Source organism: Coregonus lavaretus (genome assembly GCF_964263955.1).
Source record: "Coregonus lavaretus genome assembly, chromosome: 33".
Classification (NCBI taxonomy): Eukaryota; Metazoa; Chordata; class Actinopteri; order Salmoniformes; family Salmonidae; genus Coregonus; species Coregonus lavaretus.
The window spans coordinates 20,387,246-20,407,060 of record NC_140020.1 but is presented as its reverse complement, the minus strand read 5'-3'; the positions used below and the strand labels follow the sequence as shown (position 1 = coordinate 20,407,060).

The following is a 19,815-nucleotide window of genomic DNA, read 5'->3' as shown; positions in this document are numbered from 1 at the left end:
AAAAAAAATCCCTTCCTTTTCCCGTTTGGCAGTGCGTCGCCCATATCGCCCTATTGAACAAGCCGTCCCTGGACTCAAGTACAATTGAAAGTCACCCAGTAAAATACTACTTGAGTAAAAGTCTTATTTGGTTTTCAATGTACTTAAATATCAAAATAAAATGTAATTGCTCAAATATACTTAAGTATCAGTAAGTAAAAGTTTAAATCATTTTAATTTCCTAATATTAAGCAAAACATATGGCATCATTCTTTTATTTTTTATTTTTGTATTTACGCAAAGCCAGGGGCACACTCCAACACCATTTACAAACTAATCATGTGTGTTTAGTGAGTCCGCCAGATCAGAGGCAGTAGGGATGACCAGGGATGTTCTCTTAAGTGCGTGAATTGGACAATTTTGCTGTCCTGCTAAGCATTCAAAATGTAACGAGTACTTTTAGGTGTCAGAGAAAATGTATGGAGTAAAAAGTACATTATTTTCTTTAGTAAAAAGTAGTCCAAAATATAAATAGTAAAGTACAGATACCCCAAAACAACTACTTAAGTAGTACTTAAAATATTTTTGCTTAAGTACTTAACACATCACTGCATACTTTTCCTCGAAGTAAGCACTATATGCCTAAGGGTTTATATCTTTTTATGAGGTTCTGTTGGCCATTGGCGGGTGGGGACCAATGTTCCCTCAAAAGAAAATTGGCACTGAGAACATTTCAGGTCGGCTGAGGGCAAACTTGAACATTGTGAAAATTCTGTGCAACCTTCAGCGTGCGTTTACTGTGAACACTGAGGCTGTACCTGCTTTAAGTTATAGTTTCAGACAGTGGTCAAGTAGGCTACTGTGGATTATCATAATGTAGGCCTACCAGAGTGGCCTACCATAAAAAACAATGGAAACATTTTAACATGGAAATAGGTGTTCTATCATTCAGCCCACAGTAGCAGCCAATGTGTGGTGTTCAATGTAGGTCCTACATTCCATGAGAGTTTTGAAAAAAGCATGAAGGGCTTGACATTAACCTGTTTATCCACTTGTCCTTCAGACAAGGAGGTGACTGAAAATGTTGTTGTGTTGTTTGATGCATGAAACCACTTTACAAAATAAAATGCATTATTATTCCCATACCATTATTACAGAGAATCAGACAAATTATGCTACCCTCTGCCTATTGGCTACTTAGCTTATTCAAGCCTGTCTGAAAATACTGTCCCTTTAAGACAAAAAAAAAGCTCTTTACCCAGACCGCTTTTCAAAGATGTCTAGAAATGTACACATTTTGTGCTCTTGTAAGAAGCAATCACTCCCTCATTGCTGACTACAAATTATCAATAACTCACTAACTAGCAAAGGATATGAACAAATGTGCACAGGTGGCTACATGCAGCTCTCACTTTGATCTCAAAACAAGCACCCATGACTGCTCATGTTGTAAACACAGTCCAGTTCAAAGTGAATGGCACAGATCCATTATGGCAATTGCCTGTTTGCATATAGGCCTACTGCAGCTCTGATTGGTTATGCTTCACTGGTCTGTGAGTACAGGCTGAGTCGCTTGTCAATGCAATAGAATCCTACTTCAATGCGTTCTGTCTACAACACAATCTCTTGCATAGTTAGTTTTGCATACTAAGTCTTGCATAGTTTGTTTTGTTTCGGTATGTTTTATTGAAAGTGACAAATATTGCGTTGATTCGATCACAATTCCCACAGTAAAGGGAAATGCTGATAGTGTTAATTAAGGGAAAAAACTCTAGAAGGTTGAGTGAAGTTCAATCTCGTGCTTCTCTGTGCAGGCTGATATTTCTTCTGTGCTGCAGTCCCGGGGGAGCTGTGCGCAGTTTAGGTGGAACATTGGTGGGGACTATGAGACAGTATGAGGATTCCACTGTTTGAGGACGCCATAGAAAGCTCTCAAACATTCAGTTCAGATTCAAATTTGAGAGGAAGATTTGATCCTTAGAGAAGCAAGAGAGGACTAAAAACGGATTTACCACAGAATGTTATCAATTTACAACTATGCAATGATTTCAGACAGCTTTATGAATATTTGGCTCCTCTGAATAAAAGCCATTGCGACTCCTCCAATTCTCTGAATCAATTTTTGCCTGCCATTTTAATATAACATCTTTATTGCTATCATAAAAAACCATAATCAATATGCAAAATTGGTTCTCATGCGCCACCTATGGAGTATATAATTCTACCGGAAGCAGGGTAGTATAGGAATTTCCGGTTACGTCAGCGTGTCTGGACTCCATTAGGGGGTTGCAGCTGTTGAGAGAAACAACAACAAAAACGGAGCGATTGACGGGAATACCACAGAGTCAGTGCGTTCTCAGCCGGGTTACGAAGTCTAAATTCTGGGAGCTAAAACCTCCTTTCCCACCCTGGGCTTCGCCGGCTTCTAACCACGGCCGCTCTCGGTGAGGAAACTCTGGCCTCCGCTTCCTCCTCCTCCGACTCGGACACCGGCGGAGCGTCGCCGCCCCCACGGAAGAAACACCGAGCCTCGGCGGCGGAGGGAGCAGGAGAGCCCGGGGCTTCAACAGTTGCGACAGGCCTTTCTGGAGTTGTTTTGGGACTTGCTACTACTTCTCCACATCACCAAGCCACCTCTGCTATTCACTTTAACCGGACCCTTGTCAACAATCTCAGCGGCAATAACATGCAGTCAAACGGGGCAGGACAGGATTCAGAGCTTTCCTGCCAAAACAGTGCACAAAACGGGGAGTCATCCTCGGCTGGGGGAACGCACTTCAACGGGCTTCTGGTCAGCACAAACAATGGGAATAGTGTCGGTACCAATAACGGAGCCGGACCGGGCTCAGGGACCTCCACAGCCTCGGGTTCGGAGGTCGGCTCCATGAAAAAGAAGAAACGTCTTTCGCAGTCGGAGGAAGATGTCATCCGATTAATAGGACAACATCTCCACGGGTTAGGGCTAAAGTAAGTTTACGTGACGTAAAGGAAAAGCTCCTAACATGTCCAAGTACATGATTCATGAAATCTCATTTATTAGTGATAAAAAAAGAAAAAAAAAGAAGCAAAACTGCGTGGTGGTAGTTGATGAACACGGAATTCTGCGTTTGACAGACAAACATGGGCTGGGGGAGGGGGTAGTTAGCAAGCTAGTTTGAAGAAGAAGGGGTCCATTTTGCACAATACAGAGTGGTAGGTTGATAGTACCACTAGCCTTCGTAACGATTGTTATTCAGACATTTTATACAGAATAAAGACTCAAGACAGTTCACAATTTGGTTGGCTACCTTGACCTCACACCAATAACTGTTCAGTGTAACCTTATAGGGGCTAGTTGAACTGCGTGTTGTGAGTTGTATATATATTTTTTTACACGGATGGAAATCGCATTACATCACCTTGTAATCCATCGAAAGATGCTGCAAAATCCATAATGATTTGTGGTTACTAAGGATGTAAATGGCTATAGCCTGTCATTTGAAATGGCCTTATAGATTTGGCCTGTTTTATACTGTGGAGGCACTGTGGAACGTTAGAATAGTTGTCTGAAATGAAATGCCTGCGTTTTAGAGGATTGCGCAAAAGTGCGTAGGGAGAACAACGATACCCTGTTTGACAGCGTCGATTTGTTTTCGTTCTCCTGTATTTCCCATATTGTCCCTTTCGATGGCTTGGGTGTTTTCATGACATTGACATTTGATGTTTACAAAGAGAACATCGATAAAGGAGTTTACTTGATACGTTGCTGTAAAGTAGAAAAACAGACAGGGTCAGTGTTACTTTTGAAACCTTTTGAGCGGCGGTCGTCTTGAACAACAACCATGGTACAGCCCGTTAAACGAGTGGTTATATCTTTCGAACCGCGTATATTATTCTGACGTTATTGTCATATTTTTCTGCAAATAGCAGTCTGTCATCCATGTCAACAATGTCAGTAGTGTATGGACACAAAATCGCCATTTATAGCCCCAGATGCAAAGTCAGAGCGATGTTTAATTCGTTTTACCATTATTGGTGGAAATGGTGGCTCGTGAAGTAATCAGAACGGCTTCCCGGATAGGGTATGGTTTCATGGCGGCTGTGGAATGCGCGTCTATTCAGTTGTTTTAGATTAGAAACGTTGGTTGACGCTAATAATAGATTGAGCCTAGTAAACCCATCGGGACTCCGCAGTAACACAATATTTTGAGCCCTCCATGGCTATGTCACCATAATGGACTGTTAATGCAGTGTTTTGAGAGACCCAGCCTGCTACTGCTCGCCACTGACTGTGTGCCAGTGGAACTGCCATTACAGGAGCTGCTAAGACAGCCTGTTTGGTTATGTTTATATGGGGGATAAATACATGCATTGTCTGCTATGGAACTGACGCCCCTACGTTTCAAATGTGGAATGGAACGTGATAATGGTGTCCGAACTCATCAGGGTGATGCTGAAAACACTTCTGCACCACTCTCTTCTTTGATACCTGAGGATGATGTCATCATGCCATGGTGTCAGTACAGCCCACTCCATTTGATCATAGTCACCTTTTAAGCACACTAATAGAGATTTACAGAAAAGGCACTCACAGTTGACAGGTCTAGTCTAGAATTATAACTAATGCCACATCTCTTATTGCTGGATATGGTTTAGATTGTTATGCCCGTCTCTCCCTCTCTCCTGTGTCTGTCACTCTGGTATAACATATCAGGTCCATTGGCTGTCTTGTTGGCCAATGTTAAGCTGTTTTCTATAAACGTTTATGCAATTAATGTTTAATCCGTCTCTCCGTAGTCAATTGACTTTGGGCTGACATTTCAGTTCCTTTACATCTGTACGTTAATGTCTGTCTTGTTCTAATGTTCAGCTAACGTGTGCTGTAAACATTGAGGTAATGTTTCCCCACTCTCTTCTCTGCAGTCAAACAGTGGACCTGCTGATGCAGGAGTCGGGCTGCAGACTGGAACATACCTCAGCCACGAAGTTCCGCAACCACGTCATGGAGGGGGAGTGGGACAAGGTGGGTTCCAGGTTACCATAGTTACACCTGCACCTTTAATGTTATGCATAGCCTGCACACACCTACTTCGAGAGAGTACCCATAACATGGTTCTGTTACTAAGTATCGATCACATGTACAACACCAACATTAAGCTACATATGGAGTAAATAAACAGTGCTGTTCATAAACATTTGTGCCAATTAATAACATATTGGAACTCGTTGATGAAAATATATGTAGTTAAGTTCCTAGAAGGGATCTTTAAGAGTTGTTAGTGTAATTACTTTCTCTTCTACATTGCCACAGTACTCCCATTCCAAGAGCTTTGGGTTAAGGCTTGTAAAAATGTACATCATCTCTTTTTTAAATCCCATAAATGTACAGACATTACTGAGCATTATCTGAACTGTAGCCACAAAATGGCTTCACACACCATGATAATTACAGTTGTTGACTTCCTCCACTGAGAAAGAGTGTGGTTATTGTAGTGGTCAACTGTTTTGATTTGTCGTTTTTGTGGCTTGAAAGTGCTGAGCCAACTATTTGTCTCCCCTCCCTCTCTCTCTTTGTTTTGGTCCAGGCTGAGAATGATCTCAACGAGTTGAGGGCACTGATGCATTCTCCCAACGCTATTGTGGTAAGCCCAAACCTGACCTGAATGACAGTCATCAACGCAGTGAAAGGGGACCATGGGTTCTAGAACGGTTCTGTCCCCAACCTGACTGTTCTAGATTAGAAAGTTTCCCCTTTGTGAGGCGGATCCATTCTGACTGGAATTTCAAGTGTTCCGGAATGTCTTGGACGGACTGAGTGGAATGTTTACAACAGATATCCTCATATATGGGGGTATAATATCCTGCATTTAATAATTTGCTAGTCAGATGCTAAGTGTATGGTGTGTTTATCAGTAAAATGTTCCACCAATATTATTATTCAACAAAAGCACAGTTGTATAATCACATTGTTAGTGTTTAAATAATTTTGCATTATTAGTAGCTAGGTTTCATCCAATTGGCAACAGATTTTCATGCGAATATTCTAAAATCTGCATAAAGATAATATATGAATTTCCCCACTATTGGTGTGTTTCCGTCAAACTGACTTGTTGCAGATAAAAATCAGTGCGTGATGACTTAGTGCACACAAAATGTACTTTTTCGCTTAAGTTTTCATGTACGGAATAAAAATAGAATGTTCAATGTGTTTCCATCACATTTTCATCTCTACGGATAGTTTTGTCACAAACTGTTGCGTTAAATAGCAAATGTGCCCACTCTGGTCTTTGCACGTGCGCTCTAGCCAACAGCTCGCAGATACAGTGCAGGTAAGCTAGTCTACATGATGAGATTATGGAGATTTCTTTGTCAAAGCGGCAGTCAAGCATCGAACATCATGTCACCAGAATAAGACCCTCGACATTTATTGGAAAGGAGCATCAAACACATACCATGCACTTTCACTACACTGTGAAGTTCATCATAACTTATTTAATCTTTAGCCTAATTTAAACTGCATGATTTCCCGTGTCGTAGTGGGAGGACACACCATGTCATCGCTCGTGACTCCGAAGTTTACTTTGATATGATGGTTATATCAATTTTTGCTCGTAAAGGTGTTTCCGCCGCCATTTTTTGCGTAATTAATTTTAGTCACAAAAAGATCCCACCATGTCGAACAAACAAATTATCTGTCGGCATTTATACAATTTGAATGAAACTTCCTGTTTCCATCACTGCTGTCGTGATATTTTTTTATACGGTATGAATTTAGTCTCATAAACACTGTAGATGGAAATGTGGTTAGTGAGTTCACCATAGATTATTCAGTCAACTGTATGTCTTGTATGTTTATTGTATATGATATCATATAATATCCATACATATTCTGGTGGAGCCCTGAGATTTGTCATTCAGCTGTTCTTCTAAGATTGTAAATGAGGGGAGTCGCCTCTACCATGGGTACAGCAAGTTTAGATGTCATCTAAAGAACACTCGGAGGACTGCAGCTAGGCTAAATGATGATAATTAGATCTAGCTAGCTCATAAGTAGACAGGATACATTTTAGTCATTTAGCAGACACTTATCCAAAGCGACTTAAAGTTAGTGCATTCATTTTAAGATGGCTAGGTGGGACAACCACATATCTCAATCATAGTAAGTACATTTTTCCTCAAAGTAGCTATCAGCAAAGTCAGTGCTAGTAGAATAAAAATGATAGATCTCAAAATGGTCTGCTGTGGCTTAGTCAAGCGCCTGTGGAGTTTTATTCTGGTCAACCAAAGGCTTGTTATTGCACAATCCATTTTAACTCCAGAGGTAGGCTATCCTAGTTTATGAATGTCTAATAACTAAGTTATTTTCTGCCCTGCCATATACCATGAAGGTATGCAAGATATGTCAAGCTGGAATGGCTGCTACTATGATTATGGTGAACACTTGACAATGGTAATTTATATGCCAGAGTCATGGTTATAATTGAAAAGGTCAAACCGTGTTGGTTCTTCTGGCAGGTTGTGTGTGTTGTGCGCTTGTGTGCCCACCACATGACACCAAGGCAGTGAGGTTTCTGGGGTTAAGCCAACGCCCCCCCCCAGTCTGGTAGCTGTGTGTGTGTCTGTCTGGGTGGGGTTATTCATGAGTGTGTGCTAAGGTGCCGGGAATCAGATCTCTTGCTCCGATACCTTCTGCCCCATGGTAAGGGAGAGAACGGCTTGTGTGTGGGGTCTTTGATGATGCTGCGTGCCTTCCTTGGGCACCATTTTGAGTAGATTTCCAGGATGGGTTGGAGCACGGTCCCAGTGATGTACTGGGCCATCTTCACCACCCGCTGGAGGGCCTTGCGGTTGTGGATGGCGCAATTCCTGTACCAGGCTGTGATGCAACGATAGTGCAGCGGTAGACGACCCAGGTCGGCATGCCGAACTTCTTCAGCCGCCTTAGGAAGTAGAGATGCTGTTGCGCCATCTTGACAAGAGTGGTGGTGTTTCATGACAATTGGACGCCGAGGAACTTAACTCGTGACTCTCTACCATTGATGTGGATCGGGGCATGTTCCCTCCTCTGCTTCCTGAAGTCAACAATCAACTCCTTTGTTTTGCTGAGTGAGAGGTTGTTGTCATGACACCACAATGCCAGTTCACTACCTCCTCCTTATAGGCTGACTCGTCATTGTTGGTTATCAGGTCAGCAAACTTGATGGAATTTGTTGTTTATAAAGTCACACAGTTGTGGGTGAACAGGGAGTACAGCAGAGGACTGAGGACACACCCCTGGGGGGCCCCTTTTTAAGACTCAGTGTGGAGAGGTGCCTGTTGTTCACACACGTATCTGCACAACTCTGATATAAAATAGTTTTTCTCAAAGTTGCCGGAATGCCACTTACATCAATACATTTGTAACAACCTAAACATGAAACTTCTATCCGATCAAATAAGCCTCACATAGCAAATTAGCAATAACATTTTATGTTGACCAAATTCAACACTCATTGATTGACCTTCATACCAATAATCCCCACTTCCTCTGCTTCTCGCTTTATTTTTGCTCTGACAGATTTTGGGGTGGAGTCAAGCCTCTCGCTTCGTCTCTTTCTCTCTGGTATGACTGCCTGCACCCTTTGAAGCACAGGATTAGAGTCATTGGATGCGTCATGTTTTGAATGTATAAATGGGAAATCTGTTGGTCAGGTTTCTGGGCTCTACTTTTTTATGAAACCCTTTTGTCACCATTTGCTCACTTCATTTGTTTCTCCTCTCCCTCCTTTTTACTCATCTTTTTCTTCCCCGCTTCCCTGTCATCCTTTCTCTTTGTCTACATAATCTATCTACCTCCCTCCTCCCCCTCTCTCAATTTCTCTCATTTCCTCACCTCTCTCTCTCTCTCTCTCTCTACCCCTCTCCCCCTCTCTCTCTGTAGCGTATGAAGTTCCTGCTCCTGCAGCAGAAGTATCTGGAGTACTTGGAGGACGGGAAGGTTCTCGAGGCTCTGCAGGTGCTCAGGGGAGAGCTCACGCCGCTCAAGTACAACACGGACCGCATCCATGTACTCAGCGGGTATGCCATTACCTATCAATCACTTTAATCATCTAATTATTCAATCGATCAGTGAACACACTTGCTCCACACAGTCAGTCAGTATGGCATTACTGTTCCTACCAATCATATCAATCCGCTGTCTGATCAATCTGTGCAAACAGCATCCTCAGTGGGTTTGCCTGTCTATCAATCACACCATTTTCATAAGTCAACACAAGTCAATCATCAACTGTTACGCTGTCGAATACATCTCTGACAGCATCCAAATATTCAGCGGGTAAATAAAATAATCAATCAATGAGTCAATACCAACTGCATCCGCATACTCTGTAAGTATGCCAGTCTGTCGCTCAAGCAGTCAATGGAAACCTACATTATCAGGAAAAACACAACCAACTTTGCATCAGTGGTTGATCAGTCACATTGTCCTAGTTCAATGTGGCTTTGGAGTAATAACCAGCGTATACAGTGTTATTACAGTTAATAAAACTGTTATTAGAGGTCATGGGCGGCAGGTAGCTTAGTGGTTAAGAGCGTTGTGCCAGTAACCGAAAGGTCGCTAGTTCTAATCCCCGAGCCGACTAGGTGAAAAATCTGTCGATGTGCCCTTGAGCAAGGCACTTAACCCTAATTGCTCCTGTAAGTCGCTCTGGATAAGAGCGTCTGCTAAATGACTAAAAATGTAAATGTAAAATGTCATGCATAACAGTGATGTACCCAGTGGAGTATGTTGTAGTCTGACTGGTTTTGTGTTGTGTAGGTATCTGATGTGTAGCCATGCAGAGGACCTGCGCGCCAAGGCAGAGTGGGAAGGCAAAGGCACAAACTCCCGCTGCCGACTGCTGGACAAGTTACAGAGTGAGAACATACCACATACCACCACTCACACACACATTATACCTCATACACAGGCACACACACACATTTTACTTAATATAAACACACAAATACAGTGGGGAAAAAAAGTATTTAGTCAGCCACCAATTGTGCAAGTTCTCCCACTTAAAAAGATAAGAGAGGCCTGTAATTTTCATCATAGGTACATGTCAACTATGACAGACAAAATGAGAAAAATAAATCCAGAAAATCACATTGTAGGATTTTTAATGAATTTATTTGCAAATTATGGTGGAAAATAAGTATTTGGTCAATAACAAAAGTTTCTGAATACTTTGTTATATTCCCTTTGTTGGCAATGACACAGGTCAAACGTTTTCTGTAAGTCTTCACAAGGTTTTCACACACTGTTGCTGGTATTTTGGCCCATTCCTCCATGCATATCTCCTCTAGAGCAGTGATGTTTTGGGGCTGTCGCTGGGCAACACAGACTTTCATCTCCCTCCAAAGATTTTCAATGGGGTTGAGATCTGGAGACTGGCTAGGCCACTCCAGGACCTTGAAATGCTTCTTACGAAGCCACTCCTTCGTTGCCCGGGCGGTGTGTTTGGGATCATTGTCATGCTGAAAGACCCAGCCACGTTTCATCTTCAATGCCCTTGCTGATGGAAGGAGGTTTTCACTCAAAATCTCACGATACATGGCCCCATTCATTCTTTCCTTTACATGGATCAGTCATCCTGGTCCCTTTGCAGAAAAACAGCCCCAAAGCATGATGTTTCCACCCCCATGCTTCACAGTAGGTATGGTGTTCTATGGATGCAACTCAGCATTCTTTGTCCTCCAAACACGACGAGTTGAGTTTTTACCAAAAAGTTATATTTTGGTTTCATCTGACCTTATGACATTCTCCCAAGCCTCTTCTGGATCATCCAAATGCACTCTAGCAAACTTCAGACGGGCCTGGACATGTACTGGCTTAAGCAGGGGGACATGTCTGGCACTGCAGGATTTGAGTCTCTGGCGGCGTAGTGTGTTACTGATGGTAGGCTTTGTTACTTTGGTCCCAGCTCTCTGCAGGTCATTCACTAGGTCCCCCTGTGTGGTTCTGGGATTTTTGCTCACCGTTCTTGTGATCATTTTGACCCCACGGGTGAGATCTTGCGTGGAGCCCCAGATCAAGGGAGATTATCAGTGGTCTTGTATGTCTTCCATTTCCTAATAATTGCTTCCACAGTTGATTTCTTCAAACCAAGCTGCTTACCTATTGCAGATTCAGTCTTCCCAGCCTGGTGCAGGTCTACAATTTTGTTTCTGGTGTCCTTTGACAGCTCTTTGGTCTTGGCCATAGTGGAGTTTGGAGTGTGACTGTTTGAGGTTGTGGACAGGTGTCTTTTATACTGATAACAAGTTCAAACAGGTGCCATTAATACAGGTAACAGGTGGAGGACAGAGGAGCCTCTTAAAGAAGAAGTTACAGGTCTGTGAGAGCCAGAAATCTTGCTTGTTTGTAGGTTACCAAATACTTATTTTCCACCATAATTTGCAAATAAATTCATTAAAAATCCTACAATGTGATTTTCTGGATTTTTCTTTCTCAATTTGTCTGTCATAGTTGACGTGTACCTATGATGAAAATTACAGGCCTCTCTCATCTTTTTAAGTGGGAGAACTTGCACAATTGGTGGCTGACTAAATACTTTTTTTCCCCACTGTACACCCGCTACGTCACCTACAGCTTCATGACACCTTATACATACAGTCACACAGGGCTTCACAGGGGTCTAGGGATGCGCTTCAGACTGGACTATAGTTTGACTCCTGTCTCTGGTCCTTCTCTCCAACCCACTCCCTCTCCAGCATACCTGCCCCCGTCGGTGATGCTGCCCCCACGCCGGCTGCAGACCCTGCTGAGACAGGCTGTGGAGCTGCAGAGGGACCGCTGCCTCTACCACAACACCAAACTGGACAGCAGCCTGGACTCTGTCACCTTGCTCCTGGACCACGTCTGCAGCCGGTCAGCAACACACTCAGGGTGACATTTTCTGCCAAACACAGCTGAAATGTGCAAAAAACTAGACAACCTGAAAACCTCTCCTTTTTATGATGCCTACTGTAGACATCGGTAAAGATGGAGGCAATAATTTATGCGGATATAAAGAAAAGCGTGTGTTTAAATACAGGGTCTTTGTGTATGATATAGAGCTTTCCTGACCTCTTGACCTGAACTGGAAAAACACAGAGCCCAGATCACTGTTGCATGTAATGCAATAGCGATCTGCAATATTTTTGGAATGCTACGTTGTTTTTTGATTTCAGAAATGTTGCGCGCTGCAAGAGTCGTAAAGTGAACCGAAAATATCACCCTCAATCGTTTACTAAATACATTTTATTTGTCACATGCTTTGTAAACAACAGGCGTAGAATAACAGTGAAATGCTTACTTACGGGTCCTTTTCCAACAATGCAGAGTTAAAGATACGTAAAAAAAAAATGTGGAAATAGCGCCACAAGGAATAAATGACAGTACTAACTCCCTCCCATCAGTAGTCTCTCTATCCTCCACTCTCTTCACCCCTTTTATTTGAGCCTTTGACCTTGGTTGACCTCTCTCCTGGTTGGCCCCGTCCACAGGAAGCAGTTCCCGTGCTACACACAGCAGATCCTCACAGAGCACTGTAACGAGGTGTGGTTTTGTAAGTTCTCCAACGACGGCACCAAGCTGGCTACCGGCTCCAAAGACACCACCGTCATCATCTGGCAGGTGGACCCTGTGAGTACCACACTGAGCCCATATCCCCCACACCATCTGCTGTGTACATTCCCACTATATGCCTTATATGAGTCGTCATCTGCTGCATACATGTCAAAGATAGCCACCATCTACTGTCTTTCCATTAGTGCTTTACTCTAACCCAGAGCCTGGTGTCTGTGTGTGTGGTGTCTAGGAGAGCTACCAGTTGAAGCTGCTGCGGACCTTAGAGGGCCATGCCTACGGTGTGTCCTACCTGGCCTGGAGCCCCGACGACGCCTACCTGATCGCCTGCGGACCCGATGACTGCTCCGAACTCTGGCTCTGGAACGTCCAGGTATGGCAACACACACGTACACACACCCCGCCCGGCGAAACAGTATGTTAGTGCTGATATAAAATGAGTACAGGCATACACTGCAGCTGTCCAGGACAAGGATTGATTGATTGATGGAATTAAATGGAAACACATCAATTCATGTAATTTATTGGTCATAGAGTCTCTGATTTAGATGGGGCCTGTTAAAAACAGTGATGCAGTAGGCCTCCAGGTTGGGAACTCTTCAGTGTCTGTGTAGTTACTGAGTGGTGTTTGTCCCCTGGTGGGCAGACGGGGGAGTTGCGGACCAAGATGAGCCAGTCCCACGAGGACAGTCTGACCAGTGTGGCCTGGAACCCTGACGGGAAACGCTTCGTCACAGGGGGACAGAGGGGACAGTTCTACCAGTGTGTAAGTATTGTTATAGAAGGATGTGTGTAGTAGTGTGTTCTACCAGTTTGCTGTGTGTGATCTATCCACCAGATATACAAGTGTCAGTTGGTTCTTCTAGTTTGTCCTGCCAGTGTGTGAGTAGTGGGGAAAGTACAGGGTGATGCATACACTACGGGGAGGGACTAATACAGTTCAGTAAATGGGCAGACTGCTTTTAGATATGCACCTTCACTTCTTATTGATTAGCTGACTAGACAAGTACCTGCTGGCCTTCAGAAAAGAGACTGTCAGGATCTAGTGTGTTACAAACTGTGTATTTGTGTGTCTGAATCTGTCTGTGCCTGTGTGTCTGATTTTCTACCTGTTTCTGGCCTGTGTGTGTGATTGATTGATTGATTCCCAGGATCTGGACAGTAGCCATTTGGAACTATGTATTTAATTGATTGATTGTTGTGTTAATGGTAGGACCTGGACGGTAACCTGTTGGACTCGTGGGAGGGCGTGCGTGTGCAGTGCCTCTGGTGTGTGGGGGACGGCAGGACGGTGCTAGCGTCAGACACTCACCAGCGGATCCGGGGTTACAACTTTGAGGACCTAACGGACAGAAACATGTGAGGGCTGCGGTTTCTCCCCGTGCCAGATCAGAATTTACCCTCCTGACTATTAATCAGTAGATTAACAAAACATTTTGTTCAGAAATCTTAGTAATAAATGGTTTATACATGCATAATGAATACATTAACACATTATACATGATGAATTACTAACTGTTTACTACTTTTATTCATGTTTTATAAGTAGTTTATTAACAGACCTCTAAAGGAAGCATTACTGAACCAAGTAATACCTTCAGAATGACTAATCTTACAATAAAAATAGCATATATACAGTTATCATTGAACAGAACACAGATCAGTGATTGATCATCTCTGTTGTGAATTTCTCTTTTACAGAGTTCAGGAGGACCATCCTATCATGTCTTTCACTGTTTCCAAGAACGGAAGATTAGCTTTGTTAAATGTAGCAACTCAGGTGAATGGGGAGAGGGTGCTATACTTGAACACTGAAAGGACTGTACCGGCGGTATTCTGTGTGTCTCTCTGTGTGTGTGTGTGTGTGCGCGCGTGCAGGCAGGCTTTGGGCTAGTGTCTGTTTGTGTGAGGGAGATTGAGGAGTAGGAGAATGTACCAGTGCTAATGGCTGTGTTTAGTGTCTAACTGCTCCCTCTCCTTCCTCCCCTCCTCCCTCCATTCTCCCCCCACAGGGAGTGCATCTTTGGGACCTGCAGGACCGAGTATTGGTAAGGAAGTACCAAGGTGTGACCCAGGGCTTCTACACCATCCACTCCTGCTTCGGAGGCCACAACGAAGACTTCATTGCCAGCGGCAGCGAAGGTACTACCCACAGACCCAACAGCAGCCATTTTAGGCACAGCTACTCCTCAAGCTCAGGATTAGTGTTGTAGTTGTTATTGAGCCCAAAAACAAACGTGTTCACCACTGTATCCCTCACTATGGGTGCGTCCCAATTATCGATGTGTCCATCTCTCAAATACATAAGCACTCAAATACAGCTACTTTGTCAGGGACTTTGACTTGCAGCATATCATAGGAAGGTTTATAAAAGGCTGATATTTTCTATGTTATACCATTGTACCCCTCTCCTTCCTCCCCGTCTCTTACCCTCCCCCTTCTCCTGCCTCCCCGTCTCTTACCCTCCCCCCTCCTTCCTCCCCGTCTCTTACCCTTCCTCCCTCCACCTTTCCTCCCCGTCTCTTACCCTTCCTCCCTCCACCTTTCCTCCCCGTCTCTTACACGTTCTTCCCTCCTCTCTCCCCTTCCCCCCCCCCCCCCCCCCCCCAGACCATAAGGTGTATATCTGGCACCGACGCAGTGAGCTGCCCATCGCTGAGCTGACGGGGCACACTCGCACAGTCAACTGCGTTAGCTGGAACCCCGCCATCCCAGGCCTCATGGCCTCTGCCTCGGACGACGGCACTGTGCGTGTCTGGGGCCCCGCACCCTTCCTCGACACACAGGTGGTCGACGGGCTCAACGGTAACTACCACTAGCATTTTGTTAGTTCAATGGCCGTAGTAAGGCCGTTAGTTCAATGGCCGTAGTAAGGCCGTTAGTTCAATGGCCGTAGTAAGGCCGTTACTTCAATGGCCGTAGAAAGGCCCTAAGTTTTACAGGTACTTACAATACCGTTCAAAAGTTTGGTGTCACTTAGAAATGTCCTTGTTTTCAAAAGAAAAGCAAATTTTTTGTCCATTAAAATAACATCAAATTGATCAGAAATACAGTGTAGACATTGTTAATGTTGTAAATGGCTATTGTAGCTGGAAACGGCTGATTTTGCAAAGAAAAAGCCATATCTCAGACTGGCCAATAAAAAGAAAATATTAAGATGGGCAGTCTGAGATATGGCTTTTTCTTTGCAACTCTGCCTAGAAGGTCAGCATCCCGGAGTCGCCTCTTAACTGTTGACATTGAGACTGGTGTTTTGCGGGTACTATTTAATGAAGCTGCCAGTTGAGGACCTGTGAGGCGCCTGTTTCTCAAACTAGACACACTAATGTATTTGTCCTCTTACTCAGTTGTGCACCGGGCCCTCCCACTCCTTTTTCTAATCTGGTTAGAGACAGTTTGCGCTGTTCTGTGAAGGGAGTAGTACACCGGGTTGTACGAGCTCTTCAGTTTCTTGGCAATTTCTCGCATGGAATAGCCTTCATTTCTCAGAACAACAATAGACTGACGAGTTTCAGAAGAAAGTTATTTGTTTCTGGCCATTTTGAGCCTGTAATCGAACCCACAATTGCTGATGCTCCAGACACTCAACTAGTCTCAAGAAGGCCAGTTTTATTGCTTCTTTAATCAGCACAACAGTTTTGCAAAAGGGTTTTCTAATGATCAATTAGCCTTTTAAAATGATAAACTTGGATTAGCAAACACAATGTGCCATTGGAACACAGGACTGATGGTTGCTGATAATGGGCCTCTGTACGCCTAGGTAGATATTCCATTTAAAATCTGCTGTTTCCAGCTACAATAGCCATTTACAACATTAACAATGTCTACACTATTTCAGATCAATTTGATGTTATTTTAATGGACAAAAAAAAATGCTTTTCTTTCAAAAACAAGGACATTTCTAAGTGACCCCAAACTTTTGAACGGTAGTGTAAGTCTCTCTCATCTCTCCCCAGAGAACTGCAGTAACATGGACAGTTGATGGTGACGTTGGAATGGAAAACTTATTCTCTTTTACAACAAGAAATACAACCAACCGACAACAAATAAACATCAAAACGAGAATGAAATCCCAACACCTGACGAAACAAAAAAGAGAAAACAAAAGTAAATCAGTTGTCTCATGACCTGGCAAAACTATGGAGGTGAGGATGAACACACTCTTACAAAACCAGGTCTTCATCCAGAACCAGTGGCCTGGAAGACCAGTGACCTGGGAAACCGAGCCGATCCATTGGTACTCCCTGCTGACTTCCTCTTCCTCCGCCCCCCCCCCCCCCTTTTTCTTAGCAAGGCCACACCAGGGGCTCTCCCCTGAATATTCCCCTGGAAACCCACCTCTTCACTGGGCCTCAGGCCCTGCGTCACGCCCCTGACCCCTTCAGACAGCCATTACAGACCATCTACACTGATTGGACCGCGTCTGTCATCTGTCTCTCTCTCACCTACCTGTGTATGTCCGTGGGGAGGGGTGTTAAAAGGGGTGGAGGGGGTTATAGTAACTCTTCAGTTTATTCGTTTTTCTGTTCTCCTTCCTCTTCTCGCTCCTTTCTTCGCACTTGAGTTGTTGGACGAACGCAGAAAATCAACACAAAACCAACCAACCGACAAAGAAAAACGCAAAGGCTATGCTTACTTTGGATTTTTTTGTTGTTGATAGTCATAGCATTCTTATTGTTATCATTTAACAGGTGAATCCTAGGTTTGAACTAGGAGTAATGGCCGTGGAGTGCTTTAGTGTGAAGAATGCTCTCTCAATTAGGAAAAGCTCTTTTTATCCCTTGTTTAAAGTCTGTAACACGGACACATTCGCTCCAATGTCCCCAGAGTCTCACCCTCTAACTCCCCCTATCTCCCCCCCTCCCGCTTCTGAGTTTAAGCTATCAACTGCACAGCTCACAGTTCCATTAGATCTGCCTGTTGGGAGGGGGTAAAGGTCAAGGGGAAAGGTCAGCTGTCAAAGGTGAGAGGTCCGTGGTAGCTGGTGTAGTGTGGTTGGGTCTCCGCTGCAGGGCCAAGTGTGAAGCAGTCCTCGTGTTGAGTAGCTCTAAGAAGGACATACTCTTGGATGTAGAGGTCTGTACATGCAACTATTGCAGTACACTGAGGACTGCACCACCTGTGTGTGTGCTTTTGTGTGTGTATGGGTACACTTCCGTGTGTTTGTTTAGGAGAGTGAATGCAGGTGCATGCAGACGTGTATGTGTGTGTGTGTGTGTGTGTGTGTGTATTCACACCAGCAGAAGATCATGCTTTCCCCTCCTCCCCAAGTGAAATTGTAAAGAAGATTTTAATCCCATTCAGAGTTAATCCAAAGCCCCAGAGCGACCTCTATCTGTGGAACAAAGAGTACTTGAGAGCCATTTTGTATAAACTATTTTTTTTAAACTGGGGCTTTTCTTTTTACATTTGACTTTGCTTTTTTATATTTCTCCTTAACACCACCCACCATTGGAATGGCACTGAGATACCAGAGTTGGATCAGTTTTGTGGGAAAATTAAAAGAGAAAAAAAGAGGTGAATGACGTGACTTTCTAAAGAGCTGTAAACTGTTGTAAGCAAAGGCTCATTTCATATGAGTAGGTGTTATTGATTGTACTGTTGGAAACAGATGTTTAATGTTTTGCGTGTATGAAAAGGAAGAGCCACACATTCACAGCTTTACATAGTTTTCCCCTTAACACAATCACCCCCGCCTCTCCCCCCAGACACACCCACATGTACACCCAAAACACACTGCTGCACTTTGAGGTCTACCCCAAGTCACACCTACAAATGCTCAATTCCAATATGATCACCTGCTCTTAGCCCCCAGTCTGACAGGACTGGATAGGTATAGGCAAGGTCATATGGATTAAGTGATCATATTGGAATCTGGCTCACGCCACACTTCCATGCACCCTACACAGTACACAGTAGTACAGCATTATTGATGTTAATGATACAGAACCAAACACAACCTCCCACATATACACAGGCATAGCTGCTTCATCTTACATAGGCTTACAGCCCTTACGGAGCAAGACTGATTTCTGCACAACACCCATTTCTCTCCAGCCAAGTCCTCCTTATCAGTGGTGAAGGCACCATACAGAGCTTTCTTCCTCCTGATTCAGGGTATGTAATGACTTTGCTATGGACTGATATTAAATGTTTAAAAAGAACGCTTTTCTGTCAGTTTTTATGAAATATTTTGTTACTTTCATTTTTTGTTCTCATATCATTTCATTCTCTCCCTGTATTATCATATTAAAATATAACCAGACAACTGGTGTCCTCATTTTTTAAATTCTTCTTATGATTTGTTTTGTCTCTTGGGTTCTCTTGGGTTTTTACTTATCCACTACTTCTTACATATTAGTAGTGAATATGCACAGTAACACTAATGCAAATATGAGTGGTTGAGTTATGCTTTGGGAGTGTGTTACCTTGTAAGAATCCGTTTTAAAATGTCCACCCCTCACCTTTTAAAAGAGACTCCTTGTACAGTGATTCAATACTCGCGTCTCTGTGGAATAAATCCAGGGAAAAAATCTCGCTTTTTTTTGTGCCACTGTTGGTTGCGTTTGCCATTTCTACCCTTACCAAAATCAAAACACTTGACTCCATAGTGGCTCTGTAGGTGTGTGTGTGATTCCATGTTCTGAGTTTCACATTCTGGGATTGCGCTTTTCTCTATTCTAGAACCATACATCTCTTGGACCCCTGAGTGGACTTGAACTGCCCATCCACACCTTATGTCATGTCTGAAGAGTTGAGGCAAATAAAAAGTGAAGAACCCAAAAGCTTTCACAAAGTTATAATTAACTTGCTGGTGACATATGTTATGCCTGTATGCAACTTGGTGTCTACTCTGTTCCTTTGTCTTGGAGTTTCTAGGATGGTTTATGATTTGATGCTAATAACTATCTTATTTCTCTCTCTGGGGGTGGTGGGGCTGGCTTGGGGAGTAAGGGTTTACGGTAGCAGTTTAAAAGAGTAGTTGGGGGACGGGGACCTGTTTGCGTTAAATGTTTTATTTACAAAAGTGATTGTACTGTTTTGTATCGTTGTGTAGGAGAAGTGTTGTGTGTGTGCATATTTTCAATAAAGCATTCAGGGTTTTGAAAAAGAGCTGTGGCCCAAAATAGAAGTATCAAGGGGCTGGAGCATAGATAAAGTATCAGTTTAAAGTATCCAATCCTATCCACAGTTCCCCATAATCATGATGGAGTACAGAGCTAAATTGACCTTAGATTTGTGTAAAGAGGCAACATTTCACGACA

The 19,815-nt window shown here is 43.5% G+C and overlaps 1 protein-coding gene across 4 annotated transcripts; it reads left to right on the top strand.

The window, feature by feature from the left end:
- The first annotated feature begins 2,211 nt into the window (after positions 1-2,211).
- LOC311108755 (WD repeat-containing protein 26-like) lies at positions 2,212-18,839 on the top strand. 4 transcript variants are annotated; one of them, XM_084151495.1, is made up of 15 exons: positions 2,217-2,946; positions 4,882-4,981; positions 5,544-5,600; positions 8,516-8,560; positions 8,879-9,015; positions 9,758-9,855; positions 11,695-11,851; positions 12,469-12,607; positions 12,783-12,923; positions 13,197-13,316; positions 13,764-13,909; positions 14,252-14,330; positions 14,563-14,692; positions 15,161-15,355; positions 16,507-18,839. In XM_084151495.1, the coding sequence occupies exons 1-15, from the start codon at positions 2,666-2,668 to the stop codon at positions 16,530-16,532; spliced, it is 1,851 nt and encodes a 616-aa protein (XP_084007621.1). In that variant the 5' UTR covers positions 2,217-2,665; the 3' UTR covers positions 16,533-18,839. The 4 variants fall into 4 exon arrangements, with proteins under 4 accessions (XP_084007623.1, XP_084007621.1, XP_084007620.1 ...); XM_084151494.1 differs by having other exon boundaries at positions 11,695-11,869; XM_084151497.1 differs by lacking the exon at positions 8,516-8,560 and having other exon boundaries at positions 2,212-2,946.
- The last annotated feature ends 976 nt before the right edge of the window (positions 18,840-19,815 follow it).

What these genes read in the sequence shown, in the direction of transcription:
- LOC311108755 (XM_084151494.1), top strand. Translation starts at nt 2,666, where the DNA reads ATGCAGTCAAACGGGGCAGGACAGGATTCAGAGCTTTCCTGCCAAAAC. An exon ending in CGGTCAGCAACACACTCAGG is followed by an intron (nt 11,870 to 12,468) that starts GTGACATTTTCT and finishes CCCCGTCCACAG; the next exon opens with GAAGCAGTTCCCGTGCTACA. An exon ending in GGTGGTCGACGGGCTCAACG is followed by an intron (nt 15,356 to 16,506) that starts GTAACTACCACT and finishes ATCTCTCCCCAG; the next exon opens with AGAACTGCAGTAACATGGAC.